Below are 15,599 nucleotides of genomic sequence, written 5' to 3'. Positions count from 1 at the left end.
AGTTTGTATCCACTTCGAGCCTGCGTGTTTCTTCAAGTCATCTGACCATCTCATTTTTGGCCTTCCTCTTTTTCGTTTGTAACTATATGCTCTCCAGTGTATAATTATCTTATTCCGTCTGTCGTCTTTCTGTCTTATGGTATGTCCAGCGAACTTCCACTTAAGTTTTGCTATCTGCGTTAATACATCGGTCACTTTTGTTTTGTTGCGGATCCAAATATTTCTTTTCTTGTCTGATACCCTGATGTTTTAAATATTGGGGGTATTTTCTATTTTTTAGTATATAGGAAAATTTTCCGAAGAATACCCAAGCCAAACGTATCCTTCTCTTTATTTCTCCGGTCTGATTTTCTTTATTTAATTTAACTAGTTGTCCCAAATATACATATTCTTTTTCTTGTTCTATAGTTGTTTGTGCAATTATAACTATTAATTCTTCTGGTTGTTTGGTCACTTTAGTTTTATTATAATTCATTTATAGACCTATTTTTGTTGATTCTCTATTTAATTCATCCATCATATTTTGTAATTCTTCCCTTTTATCTGTTATTAATACAATGTCTTCTGCATATCTCAAGTGATTCAAGTATTGGCCATTTATGTTAATACCCCGTTTTTCCCATTTTAATTTCCTCATAACGTCTTCCAAAGCTTGATGGAATAGTTTGGGTGATATAGTGTCACCTTGTCTGACTCCTCGCCGTATCTTAGGCTCCGTTTGTTCAACTATTTTGATGGATGTGGTTGCTTGATCATATAAATTGGAAATTAAGTCCGTATATCTATAGTCTATTCTCCCATTTTGTAAAGACTTCTTTACTCCCAATGTTTTACCTTATCGAATACTTTTTCAAAGTCTACAAATGCCATATACTTACATTGAGATTTGATATTCGTTGGCCTTTTTAATTAATATTTTTATCGTAAGCAGATGGTCACTTGTACTGAATCCTTTTCTAAAACCGGCTTGCTCCCTTGACTGGTAATTATCTAACTTAGTTGTTAATCTGTTTGTTAGTAGTTTAGTAACCAGTTTATACATTACATTCAATAGCGTTATGGGCCTATAGATTTTCAGATCTTTTCTATCGCCTTTCTTAAATAGTCATAGTGCTATTGCCTCGTTCCATGTGGTGGGTATTTATTTTGTGTTCAATATTTTATTCATTAGTACATAAAGGACTTCCCCTGTAGTTTTCCCCCCATTTTTTAGCACTTCCACAGTTATTTCATCTTTCCCAGGAGATTTGTTATTCTTCATTTCTTTGAGTGCCTTTTCATTTAATTTTTTTGATTTCTGGTTGTAGGTCAGAGTTAACGTTCTTCATTTTCAGTTGAAACTGATTACGTATTTCTTGGGTTGGTTTTGGTCTGTTTTATAGAGATTTGTATAATATTCGTGCGTTATCTGTAAAATGTCTTTTATATTGTTGGTCTCCACTGCTTCTTTGCTCTTCATGCTATTAATTTGTATGTTTCCCAGGTTCTGCTTTAAGCACCTGATGTTTCTATTTTTTCAATTGTTTTCTCTATCTTTTCTTCCTGTACTCTCAGTTTACACTCCTTGATATTTTTTCTAATAGTTTTGTTTATTTCTTTGTATTCCATTTTACTTCTATTTCCTTGTTCTAGTAATGTTCTTCTTTTGTTCATAACAATCTTTGTTTCCTGGGATATCAAACTTTCTTTTTTTGTTGTTGTCTGTGCTATTTCTTTGGCCACTTTCATTAGAGTTTTAGTAAATATCATGTTTATTTCATCGATATGTTTGTGTTCTATATCTTCCTTAGTCAGCAATATTTCCTTTATTCTCTATTCGTACGTCTGTTTTTCTTGTTTTAGTTTTTTCACGTCTAATTTCTGATTATTTTCCATTTTCTTTCTTGTTTCAAATCTACTATCAATGATCCGCTTGGCTCGGACTAGTCTATGGTCGCTACTAGTTGAGAATCGATTTAGAGCTGTTACGTCTTTAACCATGTATTTTTGCGTTGAGAGAATATAATTAATTTCGTTTTTAGTTTCACCATTGAGACTAATCCATGTTCATTTTCTTTGGGGTTTTTTCTTAAATAATGTGTTTATTGCATATAGTTGCTTCTCCTTCAAGTAATTCATCAATGTGTGTCCTCTATCATTTCTTTTGCCGTATCCATGGTGTCCTACTTTGTCTTCTTTTTTATATAGTTGTTCTCCTATTTTGGCATTGAAGTCTCCGATCATTAGCGTTAATTTTAATTTCTTTTCTTCCATAGCTGTTGTTATGTTTTCGTAGAAATGTTCAATATCTTCATCGCTGTAGGTACTTGTTGGAGCGTACACTTGTATGATTTTTAAGGACTTTTTCTTTTTAATTTAAGCTTCGTGTATACTACTCTATCTGATATGCCCTTGGTAGATTGTATGTGTTTAAATACTTTTTTATTTATTATAAATCCTACTCCATTGTTGGTGCTTTCTTGAGTACCTTTATAGTATAGCAAAATTCCTGATTTTAGCTGTATTTTTTGTTCTCCTTTTCTTCTTACTTCGGATATGCCGATAATATCCCACTGTATTTTAATCAGTTCTTCTTCTAGTTCGTGAATTTTAGTGTCTTCGTTCATGGATCTGATGTTATAGGTTCCTACATTTATTTTTGTCGAATATTTGCCTCCCCCAGAATCCTTGAGGCGGACCTGTTTCCCAGTGAGGAATTCCAAGTTAGTAACTCTACCCACCTGCGGTCCTATTCGGTTTGTTTCATAATTCGACATGTTTCCTGAAGAGGGTTTTTGGTATTAAAACATCTCGCTTGCCTGACGGGTTGGTGAGTTCTGTATCAGCCGCCCACTCTAGGTCAGACGCTGTTTGTCGCCGTCCACTCTTAATCAGACGCTACTGTTTTGCTAGTCTTTGGTCCACGCCGGGTATTTCTTTTCCCCGGTACCACCCATATCGGGGAGGCATGCCCCTATCCGCCACCCGGGGACGCGCCCGACACGACCGATTCTCATAACTACCGAATGTAATAATTTTATTACAATCGATGAAGCGGTTTCGCAGGAGTATGGCATCTAACTCTGAGACACCAATATAGCTATTAAAAAAAGGGGTGAGTAATAGAGGGGTAAAAATTAAGGGCTGTATGTATTTTTTAGTGCCATATTAGAATAAAATATACAAATAAAAAATTTTAAAAAATAAAAAAAAATGTTTGGTTTGAAGCACTCTTACCATTTAGGGGTAAGAAAAATGAATAAAAACCTATTCTAAGACCTACAGAATACAAATGTAAAATGTCATCAAACTCGATGCTAGTTTCGGAGAAGGAAGGCAACAATATTCGGTGTTCTCTAGCGGTCGCCCATCCAAGCACTAACGGCGCCCGACAACGGCTTTACTTCCGTGATCTAACGAAAACCGATATATTCATTATGGAATGGCTAATGCCCAATCAATCTTACTTTTATTTTGTTAATTCTAGTTTCCTTTGTGTTATCTATTAGTTATATTGCGATTTAAAATAAAAGAAAAACTGTTTTCCTTTCCGTACAATTTTTTGAAAATTATCTTTTACACAAACCTTCTCCAGATGATAATAAACACAACAAAAAAAGAATTATCTACTTTGGTACAGTTCGTAGACGTAAGTTAAACATTACTTTATGTTTAAATGAACTACAACTGTAAAGGTAAAGTCGTATAAAGCATTTTGTATAAGAGTATAATGTAATTGTTTGTATGGGAAATAAATTCGTTGCTTCTACTATTTTCTCACCTATTAGACCTTCCTAGGACTTCAAATTAATAGTTTAAAACGAAAATTAGCTAAATCGATTCAGTCGTATTCGACTTATTATAAAAACAAATATAAGAACATAAAATAATGTTTGGTAAACGTCATTTTATGATATTTTATAACTACATATAAAACATTAGAAAACGGAATGTTATTAATATACAGTGGAGTGGAAGAAACGAAGAGAGCTCAGGCAGGAGTAGCGTGCATGATAAAGAGGGACAGTATTAACAAAGTAAAAAATTGGATATATTACAACGAACGTATACAAAGAGTAGACATAGATATGGATACAGAGGGAACCAATACAAACCTAATCATATGCTATGGACCAGATAAAGACACAACAAAAAACGAAATAAGTGAGTTCTGGGACAAATTACAAGAAGTGATAAACGATTGTACAGAGAAAATTGTGATCACAGGAGATATGAACAGTAGAGTGGGGAAAGAAGCAGAAAAGTGGAACAATGACATCGGACCTTATGGGGAGGAAAAAATAAACAAAAATGGAAAATTACAACTCGAAATCTGTTTAGACAAATACCTGGTGACTATGAAAACACAATTCCAACATATAAGGATACACAAGATCACAAGAGAAGTCAAATCAAGAGACGAACAATCAATTATAGACTATACTATAGTACAAAAAACAGAGAAGAACTGGATAAGAAACGTAAGGGTAAAAAGGAGTTATGAAATTGATAGTGACCACTATCTGCTAGAAGCCACATTCAAAAGCAAAAGAAAAGAAATAAAAAGAAATGAGAACATAAACATAAAACACAAAGAAATAATAAAAATTTATAAACTAAGGGAAGAAACATCGAAAATAAGATAATCAGAAGAGCTAGTGAAAGAGATGGACAATGAACATGAAATAACAGAAACAATAGAAGAAGAATGGGGAAAATTTAAAAATGCGATAATAAAAACAGCTAAATCAATATGTGGAACTACAAGAAATAACAACAGAGGGAAGCGAACATCTAATTGGAACGATGAAGTGAAAAGAGAAATAAAAGAAAAGAAGAAATTATGGAAAGAATACATACAAGACAAAACACAACAAAAATATGAAAATTATAAGAGACAAAGAACAAAAGTTAAACGATAGTTAAGAAAGAGAAAAAGAAAATTTGGAAAAAATTCGGGAAAAAATGCAAGAAAACAGCACAGAAAATGTAAAATTATTTTATAGAACACTGAAAAACCTAAGAAGTAACAAAGAAACGAAAATGAAACAAATAATGAACAAGGAAGGAACAATAATAAACGACGATAAGACAATAATGGAAAGATGGAGGGAACATTTCCAGCTGATACTAAATGGAAATCAAGCGAATATAATGGAGAAGAAAAGCCACAACAAGAGAGTATCCATGAGAAACACGGAAAATCCAGAAACTATAGAAAAAGTAGATCTGGAAGAAGCAATAAGAAAGATAAAGATTGGAAAAGCATCAGGAAGCGATAAAGTAGCATCAGAAATAATGAAATATATAGGAGTAAAAGCAAAAGAAAAATTGTTATACATATGTAACCTAATATGGAAGAGAAAAGTAATACGCAGAGAATGGACAAATGCAGTAATTATACCTATATACAAGAAAGGAAACACAAGAGACTGTAAGAACTATAGAGGTATATCACTACTATGTGTAGCAGCAAAAGTATACGAAACCAGAGGGCGTTCAAAGTGGATTCAGGAAAGGACACAACACACAAGACCATATATTCACCATGCAACAAGTAATAGAAAAAGCCTTAAAGAAAAATAAAGAAATACATCTGAGCTTTATAGACATGGAAAAAGCATTCGACTCAGTCAAAAGAAAAGATATATGGAAAAGCCTAAAGAAGAAACAAGTAAGTGAAGAACTGATAGAAGCAACAAAGAGTATATACATGAAAACAACAAATACAGTAAGAATGTTAAATATACAGTCAGGACCATTTGAAACAACCCAAGGAGTTAGACAAGGAGGAAGTCTCAGCCCAGTACTATTCATAAATGTAATAGATGAGATAGTGAAAGAATGTAAGAAAACATTCAAGAAATACTGCATCGGTTGGAACAAAATGCAAATGATAAATGCTGAGATGTGTATATTTGCAGACGACATAGTATTAATTGCGGAAACTGCAGAAAAACTGAAATACAACTTAGAGAAATGGAACCTAGAAGCAAGCAAATACAACTTAAACGTAAACAAAGAGAAGACTCAAATAATGAAAATATCAAGGAAACAAGGGACGGAAGATCAAATAGAAGTAATGATAGACCAACAAAAAATAATACAGACAAATTCATACAAATACTTAGGAACAGTAATCAACAACAAAGGAGACATCGAGGATGATCTTAACAACAGAATGGAAAACACAGGAAAACTATTCCAAGCACTAAATAGAGGATTCCTTAATAACAAAGAAATATCAACAAAAACCAAGATGACAATATACAAAACAATATATAGACCTACAGTGACATATGGAGCAGAAAATTGGATATTAAACAAAAGACATCAGAACAGAATTCAGGCAGCAGAGATGAAATACCTTAGAAGAACGATAGGAGTAAAAAGAACTGTTAGAATCAGAAATGAAGAAATAAGAGAAAGACTCAAAATCAAACCGATACTCGAGTCAATCAAAGAGAAAAAATTGGCATGGTTCGGACATCTAACTCGGATGGACAATAATAGACAAGTAAAAAGAGTGTGGCATGCCAAACCAATAGGGAAGAACAGAAGAGGAAGACCCATTAAAGAATGGAACAGTGACATCTCGCAGATACTGCAGAGTAAGGGTAAGACTTGGCAGGAAGCAACACAGATGGCATCCAATAGGAAGGAATGGAGAAAGTTCGTTAAGAGCTAGATAATAAAAAAATCAAGGAAACAAGGGACGCAAGATCAAATGGAAGTAATGATAGAGCAAAAAAAATAATACAGACAAATTCATACAAATACTTAGGAACAGTAATCAAAAACAAAGGAGACATCGAGGACGATCTTAACAACAGAATGGAAAACACAGGAAAACTATTCCAAGCACTAAATAGAGGATTCCTTAACAACAAAGAAATTTCAACAAAGACCAAGATGACAATATACAAAACAATATATAAACAGTGATATATGGAGCAGAAAATTGGATATTAAACAAAAGACATCAGAGCAGAATTTAGGCAGCAGAGATAAAATATCTCAGAGGAACGATCGGAGTAAAAAGAACTGATAGAATCATAAATGAAGAAATAAGAGAAAGACTTAAAATCAAACCGATACTCGACTCAATCAAGGAGAAAAAATTGGCATGGTTCGGATATCTAACCCGGATTGACAATAATCTTCTTCTTTAAGTTCCATCTTCTATCGAAGGTTGGAAATCATCATGGCTATGCGGACTCTGTTGACTGCCGCTCTAAAAAGTTCTGCACTACTGCATTCAAACCATTCCCTTAAGTTTTTAAGCCAGGATATTCTTCGTCTTCCCACGTTTCGCTATTGACAATAATAGACAAGTAAAGAGAATGTGGGACGCCAAAACAATAGGGAAAAACACAAGAGGACGACCCATTAAATAATGGAATAGTGACATCTCGCAAATACTGCAGAGTAAGGGTAAGACTTGGCAGGAAGCAACACAGATGGCATCCAATAGGAAGGAATGGAGAAAGTTCGTTAAGAGCTAGGAGACCTCAGAAGACTGTAAATTATTGTAATTTAATGAATTGTATTATAAACGGCCCAACACCGAAAGGTACAAATTGGTCTACTGATTAAGTAAAGTAAAGTAAGTTATAACTACATGGACGAAATGAACTAAAACTGTAGAGGTGAAGTAGTATAAAACATTTTGAATTTACAATTAAGAAAAATAAGGGTTATTCATCGAGAAAAAATATCTACATCTCCTAAGTTAGACCAACAAATACACTTTCACAAAATTTTGTTGCCATTGGTCCTGTGGTTTTTAAATATTAAGTTGGACAAACATTGTGATACGAGATTTTTATATATACAGGGTGGTCCTTAAGTAATTGTACAAAGAGAAATCGTAGATTCTGAACTTTAAAATATTACGATTTATGCCAAATTGCTTTAATAAAATGATGATATTAAGAAAGATACAGGGTGTTAAAGTGAAAATTTAAAATTTTTTTTTTCGCTATAACTTGTATGTTTGTAAACATTTATGTGTAAAAATTTACAACTGGGTACTTTTTAATATGAGAAATTATAATTTGATGCACACTTTGATGTAACTGATAGAGGGCGCCACATATGACACATATGTGGTATAAAGTTACACTTAACTTTTTTGCTCTTTAAGTTACCTGCATGTGGGACAAAAAATATAAAAGATACAATGTTTTAACAAAAAAAAGGTATACTTGTTAATAACTTTTAAAACTCAATAGTTTTCGAGATAATCGCATTTTACAAATCAGCTGCATAATTCTGATTTAAGGCAATTACTCCAGGCAACGAAGAAAAAATAGGCAAAAACATTAATACTTCTGAATTTTGGTATTAAATACCTTTAACTAAAATTAATACTTAACGAAATATTAAATAAAATAAATATATCAGCAGGATAATTAATAATAGGATTTGACAAAATATCAGAATAATAGGATTTTACATCAAACATTTTACGTTTTATGTTAAATTAAAGTCATAATCAAAACATTTTATTTACAAACCAAAGTAAGAAATAGTTAAACTAAATAACAAAAGTTTTTGTCAAAGTTAGTGTTCGATATGTCCACCATTTTTTTTAATTCATTTGTCAATATATTCCATAAAAGATCGTCCCATATTAAATAACAACATTTGTTCTAAAAAAACTGCTGCAGTATTTATTTCTTTACATAGTTGCGAATGTTTATGAAATTCTTATAGGCACTTTATTTTAATGCGCCCCATACACCAAAATCAAGCGGAAAAAATTCTGGGCTACGTGGTGGTTATAATGTATAATGGATGAATATATTCTTTTGGATACATATCCAAATCTTATGGTATATTATGGAACTACATCTTATTTGTCGCAGAGGTTAAATAATGTATTGAACTGTGATGTATCTTGTTCATTGGTTACTTATGTACACACGGAATAGCCTATCGATGACATTATTTATTTATATGATTACGTTACAGCTTACTAGTAACTATAATTACATCTCGAACAAATGGACAATTATTATGATTTACTAACGAACTAATATTATACTGAACTAAATTGCCTGTGTGTTTACTATATTTATAACAATCGGTTATTAGGCCAACGATGATGTTTTTGTAAAAATGCTGAGTCTTTAAGGTTAGATTTGTAGCAAAAGTATAATGAAACAAGACACATATATGTTATTCAATACCTGTGCCTTAGTTTCTAAGTGTCATAATAAAAATGGGTAAACAATTTACGTAATGAATAATAAGTATTATTTTCGGATTTTTTATGAATTAAATAATTATATCAATATCTCATCACATTGCCAAATAATATGACTACCACAACCAATCCAACGTTCAGAAAAGTTGTATTTAAGTATGTTCTAACTGCCTTCTCTCTAGAATGTGGTGGTGGACCATCTTGAATAAATCACATATTTTGAGTTTTCAGCATTTTACAATAGAAAAAAGTAATACAACGTCATTATGGAAACTTATAAGAAGCGATAGAAAAGGGAAATTGTAAACATGATGTCGTCTGAATACGGACACGGCACCTAAAGAAAAAAAGATGAAAAATATTTTCTCCAATAAGACATTTAGCACCCATAACAAAGCATTTTATGATGTTACATTATCAGCTTTGAGTTGTTTTAATAAGAATAAACTATATTATGCTTATCTACAGGTATTCAGTGCTTTACCGCAGAAATATCAAACTAAGAATTATTATGCAGCTGACTTATAAAACGCGATTATCTCGAAAACGGTTGAATTTTCAGGTTACCAATAAGTATACCTTTTTTTTGTAAAAATAATGTATCTTTAATATTTTTTAACACAAATAGAGCTAACTTAAAGAGCAAAAAAGTTAAGTGCAAATTTATGCCACACATATGGCATATGTGGCGCGCTCTATTAGTTACATTAAAGTATGTAGAAAATTATAATTTATCCTACTCAAAAGCATCCAACTGTAAATTTTTGTCCAAAAATATTTGCAAACGTAAAAGTTATAGCGAAAAATAAAATTTTAAATTTTCACTTTAACACTCTGTATCTTTCTTAATATCAACATTTTATTAAAGCAAGTTGGCTTAAATCGCAATATTTTGAAAAGCAGAATTTACAGTTTCTCTTTGTACAATTACTTAAGGACCACCCTGTATAAAGATATAAACTTTACCTTCCAGAAATTCGTTTTATAGAATTTTGTAGTTTTAAAGAAAGCAAATAAAATATGGAGTAAATGAATTTAAAAGTAATTGCTCTTTCATAGTCTCTTAAAATTAAACAAAATGCATTAAAATAAGCTCACCTGAAGATTTTCTGCTTCAAACATTAAAATTCCTTGGAAAACTTTACTCAGGTCTCTCAAGTTAAATGTATAATGTGTTTTAGCTGGGGTGGGTAAAAGTTCGTGTAAAATAGTTGTATAAACTGTAAGCGTAGATGTCAGCATTCGATCGAAATATTTTTCGAAACCTTCCGGAGCTCGGTGTAGCCAGAAGTCTAATATTGTGCCGAATATTTTAAGCTGAAAAAGTGAAAAAAATTGTATTAATATTAAATTTATTTTTAACAGTTTAATTTTAAATTGTTTTAAAATTTTAAACAGTTAATATGGTACGGCCATGTGCAGAGAATGCCAGATGACAGGATTCCGAAACAGATTTTGACATGGACACCACAAGGGAGAAGAAAAAGAGGAAGGCCGAGAAAAAGCTGGAGAGAGGGAATTGAAAAAGAACTAGAGGAAAGACAAATCCCCCCTGGCCTATGGTTAAGTAGAGAAGAATGGCGGTTAGGAGTCGGAAGGCATCGGAGAACGCTGTAAACCGATAGTAGTGTCGCCAAGTGCTCGGTCAAGAGTGACCAATGAGCACTCTTGTCGCGCATCGCCCCGCCTTTCTTCCTTTTCCAATTTTTTCATTAGTCTTTTGGTTTGGAATCTTGTAAAATATTATGTATAAATATTAATTGATTTCCAAACCAAAGGACTTTTTTTTTTTTTTTTTTTTTTTTTCGTCCGTTCGCCGTTGTGTGTACGTAGTGTACAGTGTTAGTGCTTTTTAGGTTTTTAGGTCTTCATAGCAAAGGGTCAGACGGCTGTCATAGACAAAGCCAAGCTCTGACCGCTGGAAGCCGGCCAAGAAGTACAAAGCTGCGAATACGAAGAGAAATCCTGGTGATACCAACCACGTGGTCGCCACGTGGCCATACTTGGAGTTTACAAGGTAAGTGCTGTGTTTTTTGCTAGTCTACCGGCGATTTGTACTCTCTGACGGAGATTCTGCTGGTCACGGTGTAGGCTTAGTGGGCGGTCCGTAAGAAGCCATCCACGCAGGCCGTTGCCGGGGCTTACAGCTTCCGTCGGAGTCTGTAAACAGTCGTGCTGGCACAAATCTGCACTATACCAATTTATTATAATATCTACGGGGGACCGCTAGCGCTCAATATAGTTAAGTATAGTCCGGCTTACCAGCCATCCTGCACATTGCACAAGGTGCTTGAAAACAGGTGTCATCTGGGTAAATTTACCTAGCATTCCACTTTGAACATGCCAAGGTCGACCCGCTCCAACAGGTCGAACAGAGTCGTTCCTGCTGAACCACCCGACCCAGGGCAACACTCCAGAGACATGCCCTCCATCGATTACGACTTCCCACCGCTACCCTCACAAAGGACACCCGCAACTCAGACCTCAATCACACCTACTAACACCACCATGCCACCGATCACTTCTTTCCCACCCACAATGCACATCCCAGATACCACCCAATCCAATATCAACACTAACCTATCTGACACTTTCATGTCAGATATTATTTCCACCCTACCCGTAGAACAGATCGATCGGTTGATAGCGCAACTGCAGCTGACCCGATCATCTGCAATCCTTAATACACCCACTCCTCCTATCACCACTCTAGCCTCACAACCACAACAAAACCTCACCATACATACCAATACCACCCAACCTACATCCACCCATGCCGCTTCAGTGACAAACATCCAATCTTCACAACTTATTAATACAGTCAACACACAACCAACAAACACACAAAATCCACAACCAACACACGCTCCTATCATCCCACCTTCCACACAAAACACAACCGCTTCATACGCTAACGCCACCACCACTCCTAGAACTACCGTCCCTGCCTCCCAGGCCACTACTTCCACCCAACCCAAATCCTTCAACTATACTATCACCAACATTCCCATAGAGAAATCGACCCAAAGAGATTTCTTCCGCATCATAAACACCCGTGAGATCCTTCTAAACCAAATCTCGACCGTCAAAGTCCTTCCTACCCAAATTGCACACTTAACCACCTTCCATCCGGTAAATCATGTCGAGTTACAACGCAAGCTCCGTGATGCGCTGGGTGATCCAAAAGTTCTCGTTTCACCCAAACACATGCCAGCTCCCAGAAATCCCACCCGCTCTTCCAAACCTACATACATGGTCGTCGTCAAAGGAGTCGAACGTGTCTACTCTGACGCCGACCTCACACGTGCCTTCACCGACATGGATATCCCCGTAGTTCGTCTATGGAGGATCATATCTAAGTCAAACCTACCCACGACGTTCGTAAAGCTGGTCACGTCGAGTGAACTTAAGTACACAGAGATGTTGACCAGAGGTATCTTTATGGACGGCCTCCGTTTACACGTTGAGTTACCACTTAACGCTAACCCAGTTCCTCCCATCCCAAAATACTGCGGCAGGTGCAGCCAGAACGGGCATACCATTCAGGAGTGCCCGCAAAAGCAGTACCGCTGTCCTACCTGTGGCCAAGACCATAAATCCACGGCCTGTCCCACACCTCAATCACCAAAATGTCCCAACTGTGGCGGTGACCATGCGGCCTACTCGGCCAAATGCCCCCACAGAAGGGAAACACCCAAGACCCCGCAAGAGACTCAACCTATCACCACCGAAAAGCGAGAACCTCCATATGAACTAACTTCAGACATGAAGACGGTCATGGAGTTCACATCGCTCATCCTTATCAACCTCCTTCCTGACCGCCGCCAACTTATCCTAGATATCACAAATCATTTTACCACTTTGATGTTCGGGCACAAGAGCACTCTTGTCACCCATAGCAACAAAGCATCCATCACCTTCCTGCCCCTCTAATGGACAGTACGATTGGTGCTGTGAACTGCCAGGGTGTTGCGAGAAAACGCCCCTTCATGAAACATATCCTCCAACACCACAATATTCAGATCCTTGCCCTCTCCGACACCCGTGCCAAACACGATCCCATCTTCCAGGGTACTGCACACTACACCGTCCAAAAAGCCAAACGTCTCACGGCGTTGGCGTCCTGATTAAATACGGCATCCATTTTTCCCTACATACCATTCCTCCTCACATCCTTCTCAATGATGAAGACTTCCTGGCAGTTGACATCCACCTCGACAATAACGAGACCGTTACCATTGTCTCTTATTACAAGCATCCTCAACAACCGCTATCCGAGACATTGTTTGACTACGTCTCCAGCCTGAACAAGGCTATCATCCTAGGAGACTTTAACGCCAGACACACCAGATATGGCGACACGGCCGTGAACCGTGCAGGCAATGTTCTCTCGGATTTGCTCCTTAACCTCCCTCTACACCGCATTCGCAACCGTGAACCGACGTATGTGGGTGCGCAGGGCCTGTCAGTCATCGATCATATCGTATGCACGTACGACTTAATTGACCGACTAACTGACGAGTGTTTCCTGGGCGATACCATAAAGTCGGATCACCTTCCTCTGCTGGTTAAGGAACAGATACTAAATCCTCCTCCTCCTAACCCTCCTAAAGTAATAAGAGACTACAAACGCGCCAACTGGGAACTCTTCCAAACATACCTGTCAAATAACACTCCAGAGTTAGGCAATCTTTTTATGTACCCCGATGATATCGACCGAGGTATCACGGAAATTACTAACCTGATAAATCAAGCAATTGATTTGTCGGTCCCTAATAGGGTAATCAACCCTAACAAACCACCTCTACCTCAGTTCATTATCGATAAAATCAAACAAAAAAGACGTCTCCTCCGTCAATTCCAACGCACACGCAATCCCCTCGTCAAAACAGAGTATAACCGTCTGTCTGCGGCGATCAAACTGCAGGTCAACAATCTGCAGTCCAGACAATGGGCTGCAGCGACCTCCAGTCTTGATTACCGCGACAGCGGCAAATTCTGGCAAAAATTCAAAGGCCTAACTAAACAAAAAACCAATAATCCTTCTCACCTTGTGGTGAACAATCTAACTATTAATTCAAACGAACAGAAAGCAGAAGCTTTCAAAACCCACCTCCAGAACACCTTAGTATCTCCAGACGATCCGAGATTCGATCATGCCTTCTGTGATCGCGCAGTGAGAGACATAACACGACTGCTCAGAACCCCTTTCGACCCTCAGGCACCCCATGAACATCCAATCATGGCGCCTGTGGATCACCTAACATTCATACAATTCTGCCAAATCGGCAAATCAAACGCACCGGGGCCTGACAAGATTGCCAGGAACTGTGTGCGTCACCTCCCGCTGAGCGTCACTCTATACTTGACGAACATAGTCAATGCCACTCTTAAACTCTGCTACTTCCCAAAACCTTGGAAAGTAGCACACACAATTATGCTCTTGAAAAAGGGCAAGCCGCGTACCAACCCACACTCTTACAGGCCGATATCTCTTCTGAACTCATTGGCGAAAGTCTTCGAGAGGATCCTCAAAGAAAGACTCGTAGACTTCGCCACAGAACACAACATCATCCCACCATACCAATTCGGCTTTAGAGAAGGGTACTCTACAAAAACGGCGTTGACTGAAATCGTCACACACCTCACACAAAGTCTGAACGACGGCAAAATGTCACTAGGCATCTTCCTCGATGTTCAAAAAGCCTTCGACCAAGTCTGGCATGTGGGACTTGTCAAGAAACTTGTGAGCATCGGGCTACCTACTCCATTCGTCTCATCCATTCATACGTCTCTCAACGTCAGATTACAGTCAAGGAGCGTGATCGATACTCTACATCCTTCACTCCCACCGCGGGAGTCCCTCAGGGTTCCGTGTTGGCACCAATACTTTACACAATATACAACAGCGACTTTCCCAATCCCAGACAAACACATACTACTACCTTACTATACGCAGACGATACGGCACTTCTCACTACCACACCACACATCGACTCCATACTTAGGTTCGCTCGAGATCATCTGCGCCTTGTCGAGCAATGGTGCCAGAGATGGAGAGTGACACCTAACCCTAACAAAACACAGATGATCCTTTTCAGACACCCATACCGCAGCCAATACATCACACCAATCATAACCGAAAGGCACAATTTGAGTCTATGGGGAGAACGACTCCGACTCCGAAACCAGGTCGACTACCTCGGCGTAGTGTTTACTCAAACACTTAACTGGAGGGACGACACTGAAAAAACCTGTGGTAAGGTTAGGAGTCGGCTCGGACTTCTCAACGCTCTTAATGGCAAATTCGGCCGCACTCAACCACGAACACTTATCCATACTTACAAAACATTCATCAGACCGGTCATCGAGTACAGATCTTGCATCTGTGCTGTGATGCCAAAGCACC

The 15,599-nt window shown here is 37.1% G+C and overlaps 1 protein-coding gene across 2 annotated transcripts in view; it reads right to left on the bottom strand.

Annotated features, from left to right (window-relative positions):
- The window catches only part of LOC140449818 (dynein axonemal heavy chain 1-like), a 1,063,244-nt gene that overhangs the window by 427,522 nt on the left and 620,123 nt on the right, over nt 1–15,599 (bottom strand). For both annotated transcript variants that reach the window (XR_011951893.1, XM_072543176.1), the window contains exon 36: nt 10,289–10,507. Coding sequence is in view for 1 of the 2 variants with exons in the window: in XM_072543176.1 (XP_072399277.1) it covers nt 10,289–10,507 (219 nt within the window). In the remaining variant the exon portion in view is untranslated. The remainder of the gene's footprint in view (nt 1–10,288; nt 10,508–15,599) is intronic.

This window comes from Diabrotica undecimpunctata, chromosome 9, assembly GCF_040954645.1.
Source record: "Diabrotica undecimpunctata isolate CICGRU chromosome 9, icDiaUnde3, whole genome shotgun sequence".
NCBI classification, from domain to species: Eukaryota; Metazoa; Arthropoda; class Insecta; order Coleoptera; family Chrysomelidae; genus Diabrotica; species Diabrotica undecimpunctata.
This window is presented reverse-complemented; position numbering and strand designations above follow the sequence as displayed.